Source organism: Venturia canescens, chromosome 1 (genome assembly GCF_019457755.1).
Source record: "Venturia canescens isolate UGA chromosome 1, ASM1945775v1, whole genome shotgun sequence".
NCBI classification, from domain to species: Eukaryota; Metazoa; Arthropoda; class Insecta; order Hymenoptera; family Ichneumonidae; genus Venturia; species Venturia canescens.
The window spans coordinates 16,859,823-16,878,174 of NC_057421.1; the positions used below are offsets into that span (position 1 = coordinate 16,859,823).

At 40.1% G+C, this 18,352-nt stretch overlaps 3 protein-coding genes across 7 annotated transcripts in view; 1 reads left to right on the forward strand and 2 right to left on the reverse strand.

Annotated features, from left to right (window-relative positions):
- Positions 1-18,352, forward strand: part of LOC122409888 (angiotensin-converting enzyme Ance-3) — a 44,051-nt gene that overhangs the window by 13,109 nt on the left and 12,590 nt on the right. The window contains exon 11 of the mRNA XM_043417783.1: positions 16,640-16,780. Coding sequence (XP_043273718.1) covers positions 16,640-16,780 — 141 coding nt within the window. The remainder of the gene's footprint in view (positions 1-16,639; positions 16,781-18,352) is intronic.
- LOC122409903 (proline-rich protein 4-like) lies at positions 1,418-6,098 on the reverse strand. 5 transcript variants are annotated; one of them, XR_006260789.1, is made up of 5 exons: positions 5,957-6,098; positions 5,691-5,877; positions 2,865-5,097; positions 1,858-2,421; positions 1,418-1,743 (listed from the first exon to the last, which is right to left on the reverse strand). XR_006260789.1 is itself a non-coding variant. In XM_043417813.1 (3 exons), the coding sequence occupies exons 1-3, from the start codon at positions 5,963-5,965 to the stop codon at positions 4,004-4,006; spliced, it is 1,290 nt and encodes a 429-aa protein (XP_043273748.1). In that variant the 5' UTR covers positions 5,966-6,098; the 3' UTR covers positions 2,618-4,003. The 5 variants fall into 5 exon arrangements, 1 of the variants encoding a protein (XP_043273748.1); XR_006260792.1 differs by having other exon boundaries at positions 5,691-5,830; positions 5,926-6,054; XR_006260791.1 differs by having other exon boundaries at positions 5,691-5,830; positions 5,915-6,044.
- On the reverse strand, positions 11,730-14,563 carry LOC122409897 (proline-rich protein 4-like). Its single transcript, XM_043417795.1, has 2 exons — positions 14,258-14,563; positions 11,730-13,725 (listed from the first exon to the last, which is right to left on the reverse strand). The coding sequence occupies exons 1-2, from the start codon at positions 14,459-14,461 to the stop codon at positions 12,586-12,588; spliced, it is 1,344 nt and encodes a 447-aa protein (XP_043273730.1). The 5' UTR covers positions 14,462-14,563; the 3' UTR covers positions 11,730-12,585.

Here is an 18,352-nt window from a genome sequence, read left to right on the forward strand (position 1 = left end):
ATCGCGTAAGGATTGTAATGCTCCTCCGAAGGTGAAGGAGGAAGAGAAGAATCATGGAAAAGAAGTGCCGCGACTGTAAATTCACCGCGAAGGATTTGTGCATTATTATCGGAGCATGTTATGCGCTCGGGGTTCATGTTAGCACAAACGCTACATCGTCTATTCTATTCGTACAAAGCACACAGTACACATACGCTCTAGCAGTGAAAGTGTAATTTGAAATGAACTCGCAGATGACGTGATATTCCTGCGGCGCTTCCATCCGTTACTTTCAACTAAATCTAATGATATAGCGGCTACCTGTCCACTTCCTACACTCTACATTGAGTAATACAATGTACCTCCGTTACATGAATATTCGAAAATAATCGAGGAAACAACGAGTTTCACGAAGTGGCTCGTTAGCAGTTTTGTTTATTTATACCAAACTCGTTTACCAGTTGTAATTAACAACATGTTGGAACTGCTCAATATTTTATGATCGATTATTTTACTAGGATGGACTTTTATTTGTTTACGTTTCCCGAATTTGTTTCTCTTTTTACATTTTTCCCGCCGACACTCACTGTTTTTGTTCACTTATTTTGGCTCAGTGAAAGGCGAGTGTCTAGCGCGATATAAAAAAAAATTCATACCACTGTGGATTTTATATACGTGAAAGCATTAACTATTTTTCAGAATTATTGATTACGCACACTTCCGGATGATGCTGATGAAGACAGCATATGTCCATTTCTTTAAAACCGATTATTGAAACCGTCCAGTTCATACTTACATTCGCTTAATTTTCTCAACACCATTTTTCATCACTTGCCTTTTAACTACCGACTGCCCGTAGGGCAAAAAGAGACGTTTCACTGCGATCAGTCGATGGGCGGTATTTGTTTTTAGGAACTTCAAGCTGCTTGAGTGCGAAAAGGAGTAATAATGATCGTAATAATTTTTTTTATTTCTGTTAGCTGCAATCACTTTATCGCCTTGACGTTTCGAAGATAACTAATAAACTTTTTTCACAGCTTTGTCATAAAATGATTTTTGTACGCATGCACACTGCTTATCTTAACACCGTGTAACATTGATGAGGAAGTCAAAATCTTAAACGAGTTACACTTACCAGTAAAATGATTTTTTAAATCTTTTCGAGTTTGTCATTTTCGACCACTTTTCATTTCGAACTTTGAAAGGTCTTCAATATTTGTTCTCTCAAACTGAGTTTTGTGCTTTTCAAACCTTTTGATCGTTGTTATTATTATTTTTTTTTAGTATCTTGATTTGAATGTAGCTCCTTTTTTTAGTTTGATAGAACCACTATTGAACGTATGAACTAACTAGAATCCAAATGAGGTATTTAGGAACAATGACGGTTTTATCAGATCATCCAGAAAACTTTATTTAGACTACAGTTTTTTAAGGTTGCCAAAATGTCCAGCAGCACATTGTCTATCATAATTTCGAATGATGCTCAGTCGATAGGGTACAGAGTCCAAAAAAGTGCATCAACTAATCATTGGACTATATCGTGACTACAATTGAGACTTGATTGAAGCCTCGAAGATAGGACGCAGTGTCACTACATATATGCATATGGGAAAGTCATTGGAAGGGAGTAACCGATGAATCTAGGCATGATCGGCTTGCACGTGTCCATCAATATGACGGAGCAATCTCCGGCGTTATTGACCTCGGAACTTCGATGGTTGACGTAATTTTGATAGGTCACAGCAGAGATTGCAAAAGCTATACCTGCCATAAAGGTAACATAAAGCAGTCATTAGTATGAATGATCATGACCTTGATTGAAAATCAAAAATTTTCCAGAAAAATGATGAAATCTTAAGATCCTGAATCGGCACTCACAGGCGGAACTCTTTGCCAATTGTCTACTCGATTCTCGTTCCTTTTAAGGCTGTCCTTCTGACCTTTGACCCGAGGTTGAATTTGTCTCGTGCCACGGGAACGCCGCCGTGGAGAACCTGAATTTAGTCCCGATCGATTTTCATAATACGCTCGTTGACGTTGAGACTCAGCAGTTTGATCCGCATCGACTATGCCGGACTCGTAACTCGAGTCAGATCCATCATCTATGATTGATCTCTTCAAAACTGCTGATGCTTTCTCGGCTGCCTCGCGTTCTAACATAATTCTGTCATACTCCCGACGCTGGGCGGGCGTATATCCTGTTTCCGGAAGTTTCAAGCTCTTGTCGTACTTCCTCACACTCGAATATGATTCTCGTATCGTTTCGGACTCGCTGGTGCTATTGCCACTTTCGAGAGCCTTTTCTACGGCCCTCTCCGCTGCTCGTTCCGCGGCGCGCTCGACCGCCAACTCGGCTGCTCGTTCGAGATCCTTCCTTTTCGTCCCCTGACTCCCCTCCATCAAGTATAGCCAGAGAAAGGCACACGCTATCACTCGGATCTCCTGTATTTATAGAATACACGACACACCAGTGTGCACAGTGTTATCCAGAACGTATGAATATGATATTCGCCATATTAGACTAGACGTGCATTTCCCCGGGGAGTTTATGCCAGGAAAAATGTCCTTGCGATTCACAAATATCGTAGTAGATTTTTAGAGAGTGACCAATTCAATTCAGATTTTTAATGTGGTTTATTTGATTCAGGTTTTGATCAACAAAAAACAATCTTCAATTTTTTTACAATAGTGTTTGACAACTCCAAAGGATCAAATCGCTCTGTAACTTATCAATCAGATCGACTGATTTAGACTAGGCCAAGAATGGATTAAAATCAATTTATTTAAAACCGAAAGATGAACGTTGATCCAATTTAGCAGAAGTTAATTGAAGTAAATAATGAATATTGGAATTTAAAATCAACTATAAAATTATGAGGACAAACCTTGTTGTGTCGTGTCATTTTTAAAATCACGAAGATCGCAAAAATCTATCCCAAAGTTAGTAAAACCGTGTCTCACCGTAAACTGAATACCAGTTGACAAACTTCAAGCATTATATTTATAGGACAAAGGCAGAACTTTCCCTGGATCAAAAAAATATTCGAGACGTCAAAACAACTGTACAATTATCTTTTGGTCAATCGATAGACTTTCTTGCTTTGCTTTTATTTGAACACCGTTAGATCTGGACCCATTTGTTCCGAGCAATTTTCCACATTCCTATTGCACAGATTGACCATTTTAAAATAAACTAGCACCAGAAAATTCTTTACAAATTCTATACTTCAGCTGCCCCATTCTTTCGAGAAGTCTTTATATTTTCATTTCCTTGTGTGTTATCGATAGTCGTTTCATTCTACGGAGAAAGAAGAACAACGAAACAACAAGAAACTTAACTAAGAAGTCGAAGGGAACAGGAAGAAAGAAAGATCAAAGAATCCTGTAAATCGATATCGTCTTCTCAGTAAATACTCCTGCTCCAAAATCTTCATTTCTTTAAAAATCGTTAACACTCTACAATGTGGCATTGTACCTGGTACACGTGGGTACAGCTGCAGGGAAACGAGAGTTTCAATCTGGTACTTTCTCGAAGACCGTAAAATCTCATGATTCCATAACAGATGCCTGGGCAAGAAAAATCTTGTGCATCTTTTTTGCGCCTCGTGATAATAACACCGAGAAAAAAAGTTAAGAACAAAATACCATAAGTTCTGTAGAATGAAAAAAAAAACTAATGACGGGAATAACAGTTGGCATGTCCTACCGCTGGTTTTGACTAGAATCTATGTATGCAGGTCATTCTTAAACGTAGTAAAAAAAAAAGAATTTTATGATTAATATCGCTACATTATTGTACAACATCCGAGCACATGAACATGATGAAAGTATTTGTGAAAACGAAGCCAGGTTTGCATGTCGGTGGATATTGTTTCGGTTGCTCGATACGACATGCACCGGAGTCGGTAAGAATCAGTTCTTCAGGGGCCGAGCTAAGATTCACTTTCATGGTTTGCTTGCCTCCGTGAACGCCTGCTGGCCTGCAACCCGCTTGCAACCTGCGTCAGTCGAGTAGCCATCAGCTTCATTCACTCTTCTCTGAATTCTGCGTGGAAGTTTCTTCTTTTTCCTTTTTTGATCCTGGAGGTTCGTGACGTTTGTCAGATTCCTTCGGGGGCTGATCGCCTTGAAAGTCTTCAGAATCGGAAGCTGAACTATGGTGATAATCGACAACAGGAACCGGGACGTCGACCGGATAAGGGACCTTCTTTTCGACGGTGTAAGGCACGTGCTTTTCTACATGAACTGGATAAGGTCTCTCAACAGGGACCTCGACCGGATACGGCACAGGCTTGACCACCGGAAAGGGCACTTCTTTTTCGACTGGATACGGTTGTGGTACCGGTACTTTGACCTCATACGGAACGTGTTTGACGACCGGCACTGGGTACGGTCTGTCAACCTTAACTTCGACTGGTACTGGTCTTGGATTATACACCGGGTACGGCACCGGTTTTGTGATTGGAACTGGATAGGGCTTCTCTACTTCTACAGCTACCGGTCTATCGACCTTCACTTCGACCGGATAAGGCAACGGCTTTTCCACTGGAAACGGTTGCAAAACAGGCTCATGGACCTTCACCGGTACCGGTATCTTTCGTTCGATCGGGAATGGTTCCGGCACTGGAACTTTAACCTCATAATGAATTTTCCTCTCGACTGGATAGGGCTCGGGTATGTAGACTTTATAGGGCACTGGTCGTTCGACCGGGACTTCCACCGCGTACGGTACTTCTTTGTAGACCGGTATAGGTTTTGGAATTTTCACTGGAACTTTAACCATCACCTTGACCGGAAATGGAATTTGTTTTTCAACCGGATACGGCTGGACTACCGGTACTTTAACGGGATAGTAATTCCTCTTCACAACCGGATAGCGAATCGTTTTCTCTACGGGATAAGGTACTGCGACATTCTTAACTATCGTAACCGTCTTTTGCACATCTTCGTGCACGTGGTGACCTAGAACTTGCGACTCAGCCCCTTCGCTTCCGCTATCGTCTGCCCCCGTCTGCAAATCGCCTCCGATATCGGTCTTTACTTGCATCTGCAATCCGCTCAAATCCATCGCCTCGAGTCCTCGATGGTAATCCTCCAAATCCTCGGCTCGCAACACACCTACGAACAACGTATGAAAGCGAGAGCATTATTGTGGATTAAGTATTTTAACAGGTGAGATATCCTCACGTATAGCATTATTCATGGAAGCTTATCAAGGAAGGTGATTTAGCACAGACGAATCACAAACGATTTGTATTCTCAGAACTCTTTGTGGGGATGTAGAAAATGACAGTGAGGCTTGCTGATCCATAATTGCTGTAAATCTTGCAATCTTTGGACGTCTCGACACGCGTCTAGAGGATTCCTCTTGCATGAAGATACAAAAGGGAGATATTCTGACTGCAAATTAGTGCAGCTACCTGAAAACTGCACTAATACAAAACGAGGAAGACACTCAATTTTTTTTTAGAAAGTTGTCAATTCCAAAGCATTTTCGCTTATACACTAATTAAATATTTTATACGTCAAACCGTTGGTGATGGCTACCTGAGCGTCTTTCATGACATCTTAATCCATGAAGACACTGCATCATCATTATAATGAACCTCTTCCACGGGCATTGAACCTTTTTAATAAGCTTTGAAGTGGTGATTACAGAAATTCTAATTAAATGAAAACCAAGCTCCAGTTTATAGCTCGAAGAAACATACCAACGTTCGGATCCTCGAGATCATTAGGATCTATTGTGTGATATCCTGAGCGTTCCTGCATTCGTGGATTGGTGAAAATGCATCGAATGTTTGGATACTTGTCGTAACTGCAGGTATACGAGTTGGGCCATCCCGTTGCACTGAGAGTATACGTCGCGAAAAATGTTAAGATAACTGTCACGTGATTCTGAAAATAAGTTTGTTGCCATATTTATAATACGCACTAAAAATTCACCTCTAATTCAATGGGATTTTGCAGCACTCACATGTGCCATGGCTATCACGAAGCACTGATTTCACTGTACTTATTAACAGGGATAAAGATGATAGGCGAAAATATTTATCGCAACTGGGCTGAAGTCTCTCGAACAACTGACGAGGGCCACCCGAGCGTTTTGCTTCTATATATTACACTCACTCCCATAAACTCTTCAACCTCAAGATCGGGGATATGGATGCACGCTATTGTAGAGATCCAATGGCTTTTCTTCGAGCACGTTGGATGAAAAAACCGTGAAACTCAAATTGGTCTCACGTCGCACAAGTGGGGAAATTCGCTTTCATGATTTTCAAGATTCAATGAGATTCTTCGGAGGGTCCACGACCCTCTCGTTTTCAAAGCGTGCAACTCCACATACTTCGAAAGTAAAACATCTCATTCCGCTTCGGCACGCGCGCATCCATCTGTGTTTTATTACTGAAGTAAACAACCACGCTCGCTTTTCCACACGCTCGATAGATACATGCGATCACTATTGAATTTCCTAATTGGCGAAAGACCCATCCATCTCGTTCGAGCCTGAATAAATTGGTGAGCGTGCGAGGCCTTAATTTATGCAAAACATTTATAATCTACGAGCGAGATATGCCATTCTTAAATATTCAAATGCTCGCATTCATGTATGGGAATTTTCACATTAATCCCAAGTTAAATTTTCTCGTATATACGATGAAAAAATGGAAATACATTAAGCCATTGATCTATGAATTTCAATAGGAAATTACTGAAACCACCTTCAATGTACAGCTAAATTCGATTCGATTTTTCATGGCCAATGGGCAATCAATTAATCTTTTATTCGTGCCCTAATTCCAGTTTACGTTGAAACATAAAATATTCAATAACGAGTCGAGTAAGGACTCATATAATCTAAGCCCATTTTAATCGGAGCAATCAAAACTTGAGTGAGATAATCAGTGGGAACGGATGTTAGTTTTCTTTTTTGCAACGAAACCTACACGTCAAAATTCATGTGAAAGTTGCCATCGACTATTTTCCACTTTAGATGATTTTCATTTGTCTTCATTCAGAATGCAGTTCATAAAGATTCGTCAAACTTCCATACATACTGAAATTGCTATCGAAACACTTGAGAGTACAAAGAAATTTTCACGCCCAGCACGCAACCCTCTTTGAGAGCGTGTTACAGCCCGAAAACAACGGTTGAACATCAATTTTGTCACGCGAACGATTTAATTCGTAGTGCAGAATAAATCTACGCCGTTTAACATACCAGCCTAGTACGCGAATGGATTAAGCTAGTTTACTACTGTAGTAATAGACCAGCAACGTTACAATACAAACTTTATGGACTAAACTGTGGCTCCGGTACGCCCATTAAATTTACCAAGACGTTAAACGATTAGTGAGAATGCACATGGGTTGAACACTACCTTGTCGTTTGACTACGGGATACGATCTAACTTCCGACAAATCGGTACCGTCCTGGCCACAGTTTCAAGGCTTGGCAGCTGTCCGGGTTCACGGCCCTGCCGCCAGGCGCCTGGCGTACGTTTAATGTCTCAACCCGTTCACTGATTTTGTATATCATGTAAATGAAATATCAAATGAATGATCGAACAAAATGATACGAATAAATACATCAAATTCAAACGTCAGCCTCGAAATGGCGCATGTTTATTTTTTTAATTTGGACTTTTAACTTTTCGGTTGTAACATAAAAACTTGATTCGAGAACTAAATTGGCAGGCTTATAAACCCTCAGAACCATGTGATCCGTAATTTTGGTGAATAATTTTCTAATTTTCTAAATAATTTAGCAACACTAGAATTAAAAAAAAAACCTGCCAGTTGATCGATTAAGAACGAAATTATAGACGATTGAGCATAAATATGAGACAAAAAAATGTCTGACACAGTGATGTCCAAGTCTCCCTACTTTGTATCGAGACACGTAATACTCGCTACAAATGTATTTAGTACGGAATATTATTTTGCTATTTCGATACATGTGTACCAACAAACCGGCGCTACTCGATACATATGCAGCGAGTAGCCAGGAGAATTTCGATACTCGATATCTTTGTAGCGAGTAGCGAATTTAATCTCGATACTAGCTAAAAATGTAGCGAAACTCGCAACTAAATTTCTTCGCTACTTGCTCCAAATGTATCGAGTATCGAGATCGAATCCGCTACTCGCTACGAAAGTATCGGATATTGAAATGTCCCTCGCTGTTCACTGCGAGTAGCGATGGATTGTCGATACAAATGTATCGAAGTAACGAGTATTGTTCGATACTATTTTTGGACATCACTGCTCTGACACCACATCGAAAAGAGCGTTAAAATGATAAGCAATATCAAATAGTAATTTTAATTTGTGGGTACAACGATTTGTTTTGAAGTTAATGGGGATGCAACGTTTATCGAATTGAACGATGATAAGTCAAAAAATGTATTTATTCGGGATTAGAGTCATTACTAAAGCACCGTGTTGTGATTATTCAGCAGCTTTTACTGTACGTAATTTTTGGACGACAAGATATGACGGAGCTATTAAAAGTGAGTGCATACCGTAACGAGTTGGTAAAAAAGCTTACCGTACGAGCGTCGAGATGCCTCGTGACGATGCATCGTTCTCAACGGTCAGGGAACAAGAGTAGAGTTGAGAGTCCGCACGGTTGAGTGAGATCGATAAAGTCTGTGCAACAACAATTGCACGTCTCCCCAAGTTCACAGATTCCACACACTCACGCTTTTACATTACTGGATGTAATGGATGCCTCCCCTTCCTTACAATCTCGTTTTACCCCGTCAGCGAATTGGAAAGATACTCTCGCTCGTCGCGCGGGTGTATAAAAGGGAAAACACTCCTGACAGTTCTCACATTGGAAGAAACTACGCACTGTAAATGCCGGACAGCCTCAGTTTTAACGTTACGCTGTAAACCTCAAATGTCAATGGCTTTGTGGAAAGTAACTCGTCATTAATATCTGTCTACTTTTAACAAACGTCACCATGCGTCGAGTCTTTTATTATTGAATGACGAAGATCATGGGAACAAACTTGATGCTGAAAATAGTCTAAAAACGAGTCGTAGAATCTCGAACGTCGCTTTTTCTTATCAATATTCACTTCAATTGTTAGAAAAATTTCTAGAAAAATGCCGGACACAATCGTATGCTATTTCAAAATAAGATATACTTTTAAAAAGCCCATTATAATTTGCAATGTAGAAGATTTGTCGAGATAAAAATGCACAGAATGCAAGATACAATTATCGTCCGCCGTGCTCAGCATTGCATGTGCACCTTACTTATTTTTTCTCTTTCGTGAAATCGACACGATTTTACTCATAGCATGAAGAATGAGGCTGCAATGAAAACAAATAGAAAAAAACACGGTTTTCCAGGCACTGTGGTCGTCGTAGTATTTTTGGGGAAATTAATTTAATTATAAATAATTCAACAACCAGATTGATCGAAACAGAAAAACCCATTCGTAGAGAATTCAATAAATGCTCGATTGAATTATTATTTTTTTAATATTCAAAAACTTTTTTATTCGCTATTTTCGTTGTGTGCTCCTGCACAAAAATTGACGCAAACTTTCTGAGCCCAACGATCATTCGATGAAAGCAAAAGAAAACATTTAATATTCTATTCAAGGCTGAATATAAATTTGAAAAATTTTGTAACGCTGATTATTAGGGTGGGTCAAAAAAATCGACTTTATTTTTTTTTTTGATGAGGCACAGAAAAACTAGTTCCTAAACACCTCTAGAAAGTTCTCATTAAAAATGGGCTCTTAATATTCAGGAGAAGATCCTCCGCATCACGGTTTTCCATTTTCATTTCAATCTCATATAAAAGTGATCATATTTCATCTTTAATCGATTGTTAAACCAATCCCACGCTAATATTTTTGTAGGAAATTGAACGCTCTACAAACAGGCCTCTTACACTTTTTTCACTAACTTAACCATTTATAAGATATTCGGGATTAAAGATTGAAGAATTTATTAGAAATTTTTTTTTTAATGTTTAGTTTGATTATTTACTGAAAAATAATTATTGTCAAATGAGTACGGCTTATATCCATAGGAAATTAAACGCTCTACAAAAAAGGTACCTTCGGTTTTAATCGATTACTTTAACCGTTTAGCATGTTGAGATTCGTATTCGAATCTCAACGCGCACCGATTTTAACAATTTTTTAACAACTATTTTAATTTTACCCATACAATTCATGAATTTTGAGAATATTCATAAAAATTTGAGTCCAATTTGATAGAACAACTTACGTCTAACTTACGTCTTATCTTTTGTCTGGAAATAATTTTTTTCACCATATCATCATTTCCAGAAGTGAAAATATGATTTTCAAAAAATTATTCAATATTATAACGCTCATTTTTGGTGAGTACTTTCTAGAGGTGTCTAAGAACTGGTTTTTCTGTGTCTTATCTAAAAAAATAAAGTCGATTTTTTTTATCCACTCTACTTATCACGAGACTTATCATGTGAATATAACATGAGTGATTAGGTTTCAATAATTAAGGACGTGCAGAAAGTGTTTTGTACCACGTTTCTTTACAACGTATTACCTTACATCCAATTCTTGATAATGGAAGGATTTTTACTGTCACAAAATTTGAGCAAAGTAATAAGATTTTCAAATAGCATTGTACGAGAACTAAAGAAGGATTTCGAGGAAAGGATTTTGTCATTTTGAACAGAAGCCTCTTAAAAGTTCACCAGCCTGCACTCAGTGGGGTTCATTATCGATTTTGACACAAAAATGAATCACAATCGCGATCTTTTTATATGCGATGTGAATTTTTCACATCATAGAAATCTTCGGCAACCTTTTGTTTCTTTTTTCAATAAAAACGTAAGTTATTGTTTTTATTTCATCAATTTTTCGAGTCCGATTCCATATCAATTTTACAACTAATCATTTTATTCAAGTGAAATACTGTAAAATGTATTTTCAATGAAATAAAAAGTTACGTAAAACGATGCGACACTATTTTCCAACGTCTTTTCTCCTGTTTGAAAAAGTACATTATTACGTGGTTTGTTTGTGTTAAAATGACGAATGGCATTTATAATTGGGTATCGAGATGTATCGATCTGGGTTTGAGACGAGGCCACTCTCATCTACATTTTCAATTGTTAGGCCATAAATCGCTGAACGAGTAGACTGACTTAGTGTGAGTGACGCTGGAAAAAGAGTAACAGAGAGAGAGAGAGAGAGAGAGAGATGGACAGAGAAGTATATATACAAAGTCCTGAAAGTAACGGAACTCGCACGTCCGTTCCCTTTCGTTTTTATACGTCGAAGCGACGCGAGCGTTCGATGCCGAAGAGTGCGAAGAGTAGGAAAGGCGCGAGGGACTCTTACTTTCAGCCTTCTTCTGGTACGTCGCTCCCACTTGATTACCGGTTGCATAATTTACCGCTACTGCGGAGGAACTCGGGCGAAAACGAGGCAACAGGAATCTTCGAATACGAAAACCGTTCGTTGCAAATTTCTCTCGTTCATGGGTGACAATGTTGACTCACGAGGAAGAATTGTGGGGATTGGGAAAAGATCATTTGTATGCGAGGGAAGTTAGTTCCTTTTTTCTATCGTTTTTTTTCGTTGACCTACTTACGATGAAATTTCTCGATCCACAATTCTCAACTGAACGAATTCGCGAAAGAAGTCTCAGTTGACGAATTGTTTAGCAGGGCGATTTCAGAAGCAGGAGCTGACGAAGGAAACATTTTAGTTAAAAAATCCAGTCGCAAATTAATAGTCTCAAACATTTTTTTTCTCTTGTTGCTGTATCGTACAAAAATACACATTTTCTTTGCGGCTAACGGTACGAAAGAGCGTCTACCATTGCGTACCTATGTTCTCGTATAAAAATAATAATAATATCTTAACATTCGAGCTGAGAGTCCGGAGGGACAGACTTGGCTGGTTGCGCTTTGTGCTTGTCGAGCGAAAAGGCCAATTTTTAGTGACCCCGTTTATAACTGTATGCGCCGTATATGAAAAATAACAAAGAAAATAATACGCGCGGAGTAGTCGATCACCACTTCGTATTCGAAAGAGAGATTGGCAAATTGAAGATAAACGCGTTATTTTAAGATGTTACAAACGTTGCAGCCTTCGTGTGTTATATCAGCGTATAATTACGAGGATGCTGATCGAGCGTGGAATAGAAACGGATTCTATATCCTCGCTCTATTCTTCAGTATAAAATGCTATCTCTCGTACGAAGGGCTCAACAGTATGAACAATCTCCCGTCGTAAACGCGTACCGAAATGATAACAGCGATACAATTATTAAGTTAAACGAAGATATGAAATACATACACATACATAAATCTATAAAAATACATAAAAAATAATTCGCAGGTCATTGAAGTGATTGCGCGTGAAATTTAGTTGGTTCGTTTGTTTGTTTGTACCCGTTGCTATTGCGTTTCGTATGTGTTACTCTCCTCTCGGTGCTCCCTTGTTCGGCAGATGATAGATGTTGTAGCGTCTGATGAGATCCGTCGTAATGGTCGTCATCGTGTGGCCTGATGAGCGTGTTTATTGTGTTCCCGACAAGAAATGCGTTTATTAACCGAGCACATCAACGATCCACGTTCCCTTAGTGATGGTGTTCGTATCCGGAGCTTTCGTAGCTCTCATAGCCGTGGGACGGGGCTCCGTACTGTTCGTAACCACCATGATGTTGGTGATGATCGTAATGGACGGGAACCGCGACGGGCACTTTGACTGGGTATGGTACTGGTTTTTCAACTGGTACGGGTACGTGTTTCTCGACGTGAACGGGGTAGGGCCTGTCGACTGGTACTTTCACGGGGTAGGGCACAGGCTTTTCGACTGGATAGGGGATGTGCTTTTCGACTGGATAGGGTTGTGGAACTGGTACTTTTACCGGAACTGGTACGTGTTTCTCAACATGGACGGGGTAAGGTCTGTCGACTGGTACTTTTACGGGGTAAGGAACCGGTCTATCGACGGGGTAGGGAACGGGTTTTTCAATGTGGATGGGATATGGTTTCGGTACTGCGACTGGGTATGGTCTGTCAACGTTAACCTTGACCGGGTAGGGAACGAGCTTCTCAACTGGGTAAGGTTGGGGTACGTGAACTGGGACTTTCACTGGGTATGGAACGTGTTTTTCAACTGGGTAAGGTTGTGGCACGGGAACCTTGACTGGATAGGGCACGCGTTTCTCAACCGGGTACGGCTGGGGTACGAGGACTTTGACGGGGTAAGGACGATCGACTGGTACATGAACCGGGTACGGCACCTTCTTCTCTACGGGGTACGGTTGTGGCACGTGGACAGGCACTTTAACGTAGACCTTAACCGGATACGGTACATGCTTCTCAACCGGGTACGGCTGTGGTACGGGTACCTTAACTGGATACGGTACGTGCTTCTCAACCGGATATGGTACGTGCTTTTCAACCGGATATGGCACAGCTACGTTCTTCACAACTGTCACGGTTTTAACATGATGCTCACCATCGTAACCACCCCCGTAACCACCGTCGTAGTGACCGAAGTCGTAACCTCCCGAGTGGGGCCCGTGAGAGGAACCACTGCCTATGTCGTAACCACCAACGTCGTAACCGTAACCGTAACCCAGTCCCAGGATTCCGCGCTTGTCCTGTTTCTTCGTCGAGCTCGAAGCCTCAGCCTTCGTCTCTTCGGCTGGCTTACTCTCCTCGCCTGCGAATGCCGCCTGGACCAAAAGGGCCACCAGCCCCAAGTAGAGCTGAAAACACCGAGATCAAACAACGTAAGACTAATGCTTGGGCTGGTTAGTTAACGCTGAAGAAAATTCAAACTAAAAGCCTCGATCAACGATTAATTTTTTTCATTTAAAACTAAAGAATTGCAAAAATTTATGGATACGCGTAGGCTCGTTCCACGCTTTGCGGAACGCTTCAATGCTTCGTGGTGTTGTTAAATCCACAATCATGACGAGTCAGTGAAGAAAACACTGTCGATCGTTTACCGAAGAACTTCAATGACGATTTTGACCGAAATTTGAATGGAAATGTGATTCTGATCTCACGCGCAAAAAAAAAACGTAGCACACGAAGCTTTAAGGGAGAAATTTCGCGTTAAACCGTTACGATTTTTTTTTCTTTTGGATTTAAAGTTTTTCCGACCGCAGGATCCGTGTGGAATCGTCGATTCGTATAAACTTTTCAGACCAAGCTACCACCCCGCAGTTCAGCGTATATATTGCGTAATAATAGGATCGCCGACTCGTGTGACGGTTATATATTCGCAAAACGTACCAAGCTTCTCATTTTTTGCTTTCGCGATGTTCCGGGTACGTCCAGGAGTGAACTGGATGCTGATTGTCGCTCGTTCGAGGCCTTATATACACGGCACACTTTCGCCTTCTCGGTGAGGCCCAGGCGCCTCATACCCCCGCCTTTCTTTGTTCGTACCACCGATCCCTGTTTACGTGACCAACACATAAGAAAATAAGCATACATACAACCAACCACCAATCGTCCACCACTCCCCCTTGGGACATGCGGCTACTCGTCACGATTCTCTGACTCGATTTTGTGCCCTGTTCCTTTTCCAACGTAACCATGCATTCTTACATACACACTATGACGTATGTACGCATATATGGGCTAATCCACATCCATGCATGCGGATAGATGTACCGTTCGGCCGTAATCATGGATTCAGACAATCACGCAGGTTCGAGCTCGACGTTAATACATCATTTACAAAACTTTTATTTCCTTGGATTCACCGATGTCTGAATTCCTGCAGGACAGCCAAAGTGCGGTAGATCAAGAATACCTTAACAAAACGAAAATGAACCCAGAAGAGAATCACATCCGACTCTCACGACATTAACATTTCAGTCTTCCAGACCCGAAGTTCTATTGAGAAATGCCAATGAACCGGAGTATCGTTTAAATCTAATGCAAAATCTATGAGAGCAGAACTAAGATTCCAGATAGTCAAATCAATTTCTAGAATTTGAACTCACGTTCTAGAATGCCATTTTGAACTCGCATCATGAATACTTCCGATCTTCGTATCAATCAATGAGGACCGGTGGGTCCGATCTTGAACTAATTGTTCCCTATTGTAAGGCAACTTTAGGGGCTTTTACTTACTAGCTGCCGGTGTACGCAAAACGGCTGTAATATCGAGCTGTAATTCACGAAGCAAGTCGCGCGCGCGCGCGCAACAGCGTTCAGGAGTATCGAGCGGACAGTTTATTACGTAAAGGACGCAAAGTGCTGCTCGCCATGAGAGAGATACATGGAGAAACTTACCTACTTACGTCCGTGTCTGTTCCTGCGTTACATGTTAAGTCGTCATCTTTCGTACGTTATATTTGTTGAGTTTTGATTCTTCAAGGATGGATCGTCGTCAATAATATCGATCACTAGTAACCGTGATGGCATTTCCTCATTTTGTGATAGTTTGTGCTCTTTGAAAGTAATTGAGTGAAATTGATCTCTATGCTCACACAAAATAACAAGTTTTCAATAATTATACGAATAAATTCTATTGGATCATCGATTCAAAATTGATTCCTCGCGAATAATAATGTTTCGGAAAAAGAAGAAAGTTTTCTGGATCAGGATCAACTGGACGATGATCGGAAATGCGTTAAAATACGATCCCGAGCTGATTTTCGCAATGATTGCTTTCACTTTATTGCCGAATTATCAAGTGACTTAATGGATTCGTATATTCGCAAGACTCAATGATTTACGTATCGTTCGAGAGCGATACATAATTCGTCACTTTACACAGAGACACAGAGAGTAGTCCTGATCAATTTAGAATTCTGAGAACAGTCTCCACTCATAATTTATATTACCCAATGAGGGCGACGAACCACTTGTGAGAGCCGATCACGTTGAGCATCCACGAAATATGGATAGGATCGTTGCCGAAGGTGTAAAATGTATTGGGTGGATTCGCTTCGCTAACTTATGCTAAATCTAGGACTGATGCATGCTTCATTTGAATATGAGGTCTGACTTAGTTTCAATGCTTTACAACAGCTGAGACTCGCATATATTTATATTATATCATAGAAATAAATAGTTAATACATCATTGATCTCGAATCGACACTGAAGGAATATGAGTCAAGGCTCATCCTTGGTACATCCAATATCATCAATAATAACATGAATATTGATAATGATGGTTATAAGAATAATATCGAAACTTCTAACAACCGCGAGTAGATGATAATCGAACGAAAATTGATCGGGGCTCGTGTATGGAAGCAACAATGATTCCAGCATATTCTTAATCCGCATTGAAATAGAATCCTATTCATGATGAATTGAAAGTCGATAATAGAATAGAAGAACGAAGCTCCTTACGAGGCACCATTATCTCAGTTATCCCCTCGAACTGTGACCTAAAAAGGAATCGTGATTAAGAACACCAGTGGATAGGTGATTCCGTGACAAATCGCTTGCCCAATCGCATACTAAATTAAATAACATTGACGTAACTCCGACGAATATCTCGTTGGGAATAAAAAAAATATATATATAAATGAAGAAATCACAACTTTTAATCTGATTGTAATACCACATATAAGGTCAAATAAAGCAATAATCATTATCTATCAATATTAATATTATGAAATGACGTTTTTTTTTTATTTATTCGTTCTAGAAACTTCGTCGCGGGGGTTCTACAGTTTCAATTATATCGAGGACTGTGTCAGGCTGCTGGACAGAGATTCCTCGATGATCCACGGCGACCTTTGCATCGATGTGACTTTTATCGGAGTCCAGCTGCTGGTCGAGTGTTAGGGTAAGTGGCTGTGGTATAATTATATTGATTCTGTAAATTGTTATCAGTACTGGACAATCATTCGTATTCGATGACTCGTTGTGATTGAAAACTAACAATCATTTATTCTAAAGCTTAATTGTAAACGCGTCTCGTATCTTTGCATGCATACAAATTCATGTTTCGCACGAATAATTAAGCTGATCGCTGGCTGACAGAACCGCGAAGCTCTCGTAACATGAAATAGGATTAGAATCTACACTTTAGTTAATTACCGGGCGTTTATGACTGGGTTGCTAACTATCCAACTTATTTCACGTATCCTACTATATCGCAGTGGGTAGCAGGATAACGCTCGCTCAAAACTCGGGAAAGACGATGCCACCTAATGGAAATAACTTGGTTGTAGCGCAATTCACGTTTGTACCATTACACCCTTTCCTTTTCATCATCACTCCCATGCATACGTACTCGTAATGTGTATAATCATTTCGTTGGTTTCTTGACGGTTTCCACGATGTCTGACCAGAAAATGTCACACACGTTCAAATTTATGCGCGCATGTCTACAGCCATGACGTATTTTGCGGGAATAGCATCGGCGAACTCGATCAAGCATTGCGAGTGTTTGGCCAGTTTCCGTTTTCCATTAGTCACACGAAAAAAGGAGCAAAAATGCTAATGAGGAGTCACCAGGGATTACTTTTCTATTTGAACATTGCGTGGAACGAATTTTGTTTTAGGATTCGATCTTTTTTTTTGAAGACCTAATTGCACCTTAGATTGGGAAGGTGCTGAAGTTTGATGCATTCTTGGATTTCGAACGAGTGTTTTCCGGCTGCAAATATTTCATGATGTTCACTCTAATGATTTGATGGTTTTTTATTTCACAGTGTGCACCAATTAAGATTTTAAAAAGTAAAAATAATCCGATCCATTAATTTGAGGATATAATAAAGTCTGCGTGGATTATGTACACACATCGTACACCTGAAAGTGTAAATTGTGTTCGTTCGTTCCAGAATCTACCTTCGTAATAGGCCACCACTAGTTGGACGAGTGAGAGGGAAATTAAACTGACCTGTTGGTAAATTATAATCAAAAAACTCACGAGGCAAAATTTTCCTATTTACTTGAGTGGAGAATGAAATATTATCTCGTTTCAGTCAAGCCGGAGTGATAAACATTTACAATTGTATGACTCAATACCAAAAGAATTGGGAAAGAGCTGACGCTACGAGAGAAATTGTTTTGCTTGTTGATTGAAGAAGATTCAATTATTTCGAACCATTAGAAAAAAAAAACTCAACGCCAGTTCTCTTATTTTTATGATATTTCACAATTTTTTTTTGCCCCCGCACAACAGTGTTTTCAGTGACTCAAATTTCCATACCCAAGTCATTTATGCGCTCAAAATAGACAAGAATTTTTAGGTCCGGTTCATATCGACTAATAAAACCCTAAATGGATCTGACATACAGATTTTTGTCTTCGATGAGCCTCCGAAAAAAACAGCTGCCCGGCTGATAAATACAGTAATTAAAAGCGATCGAGTTTCGAATAGTGTTCCATTAAAGCCCCAAGAATGCGGATG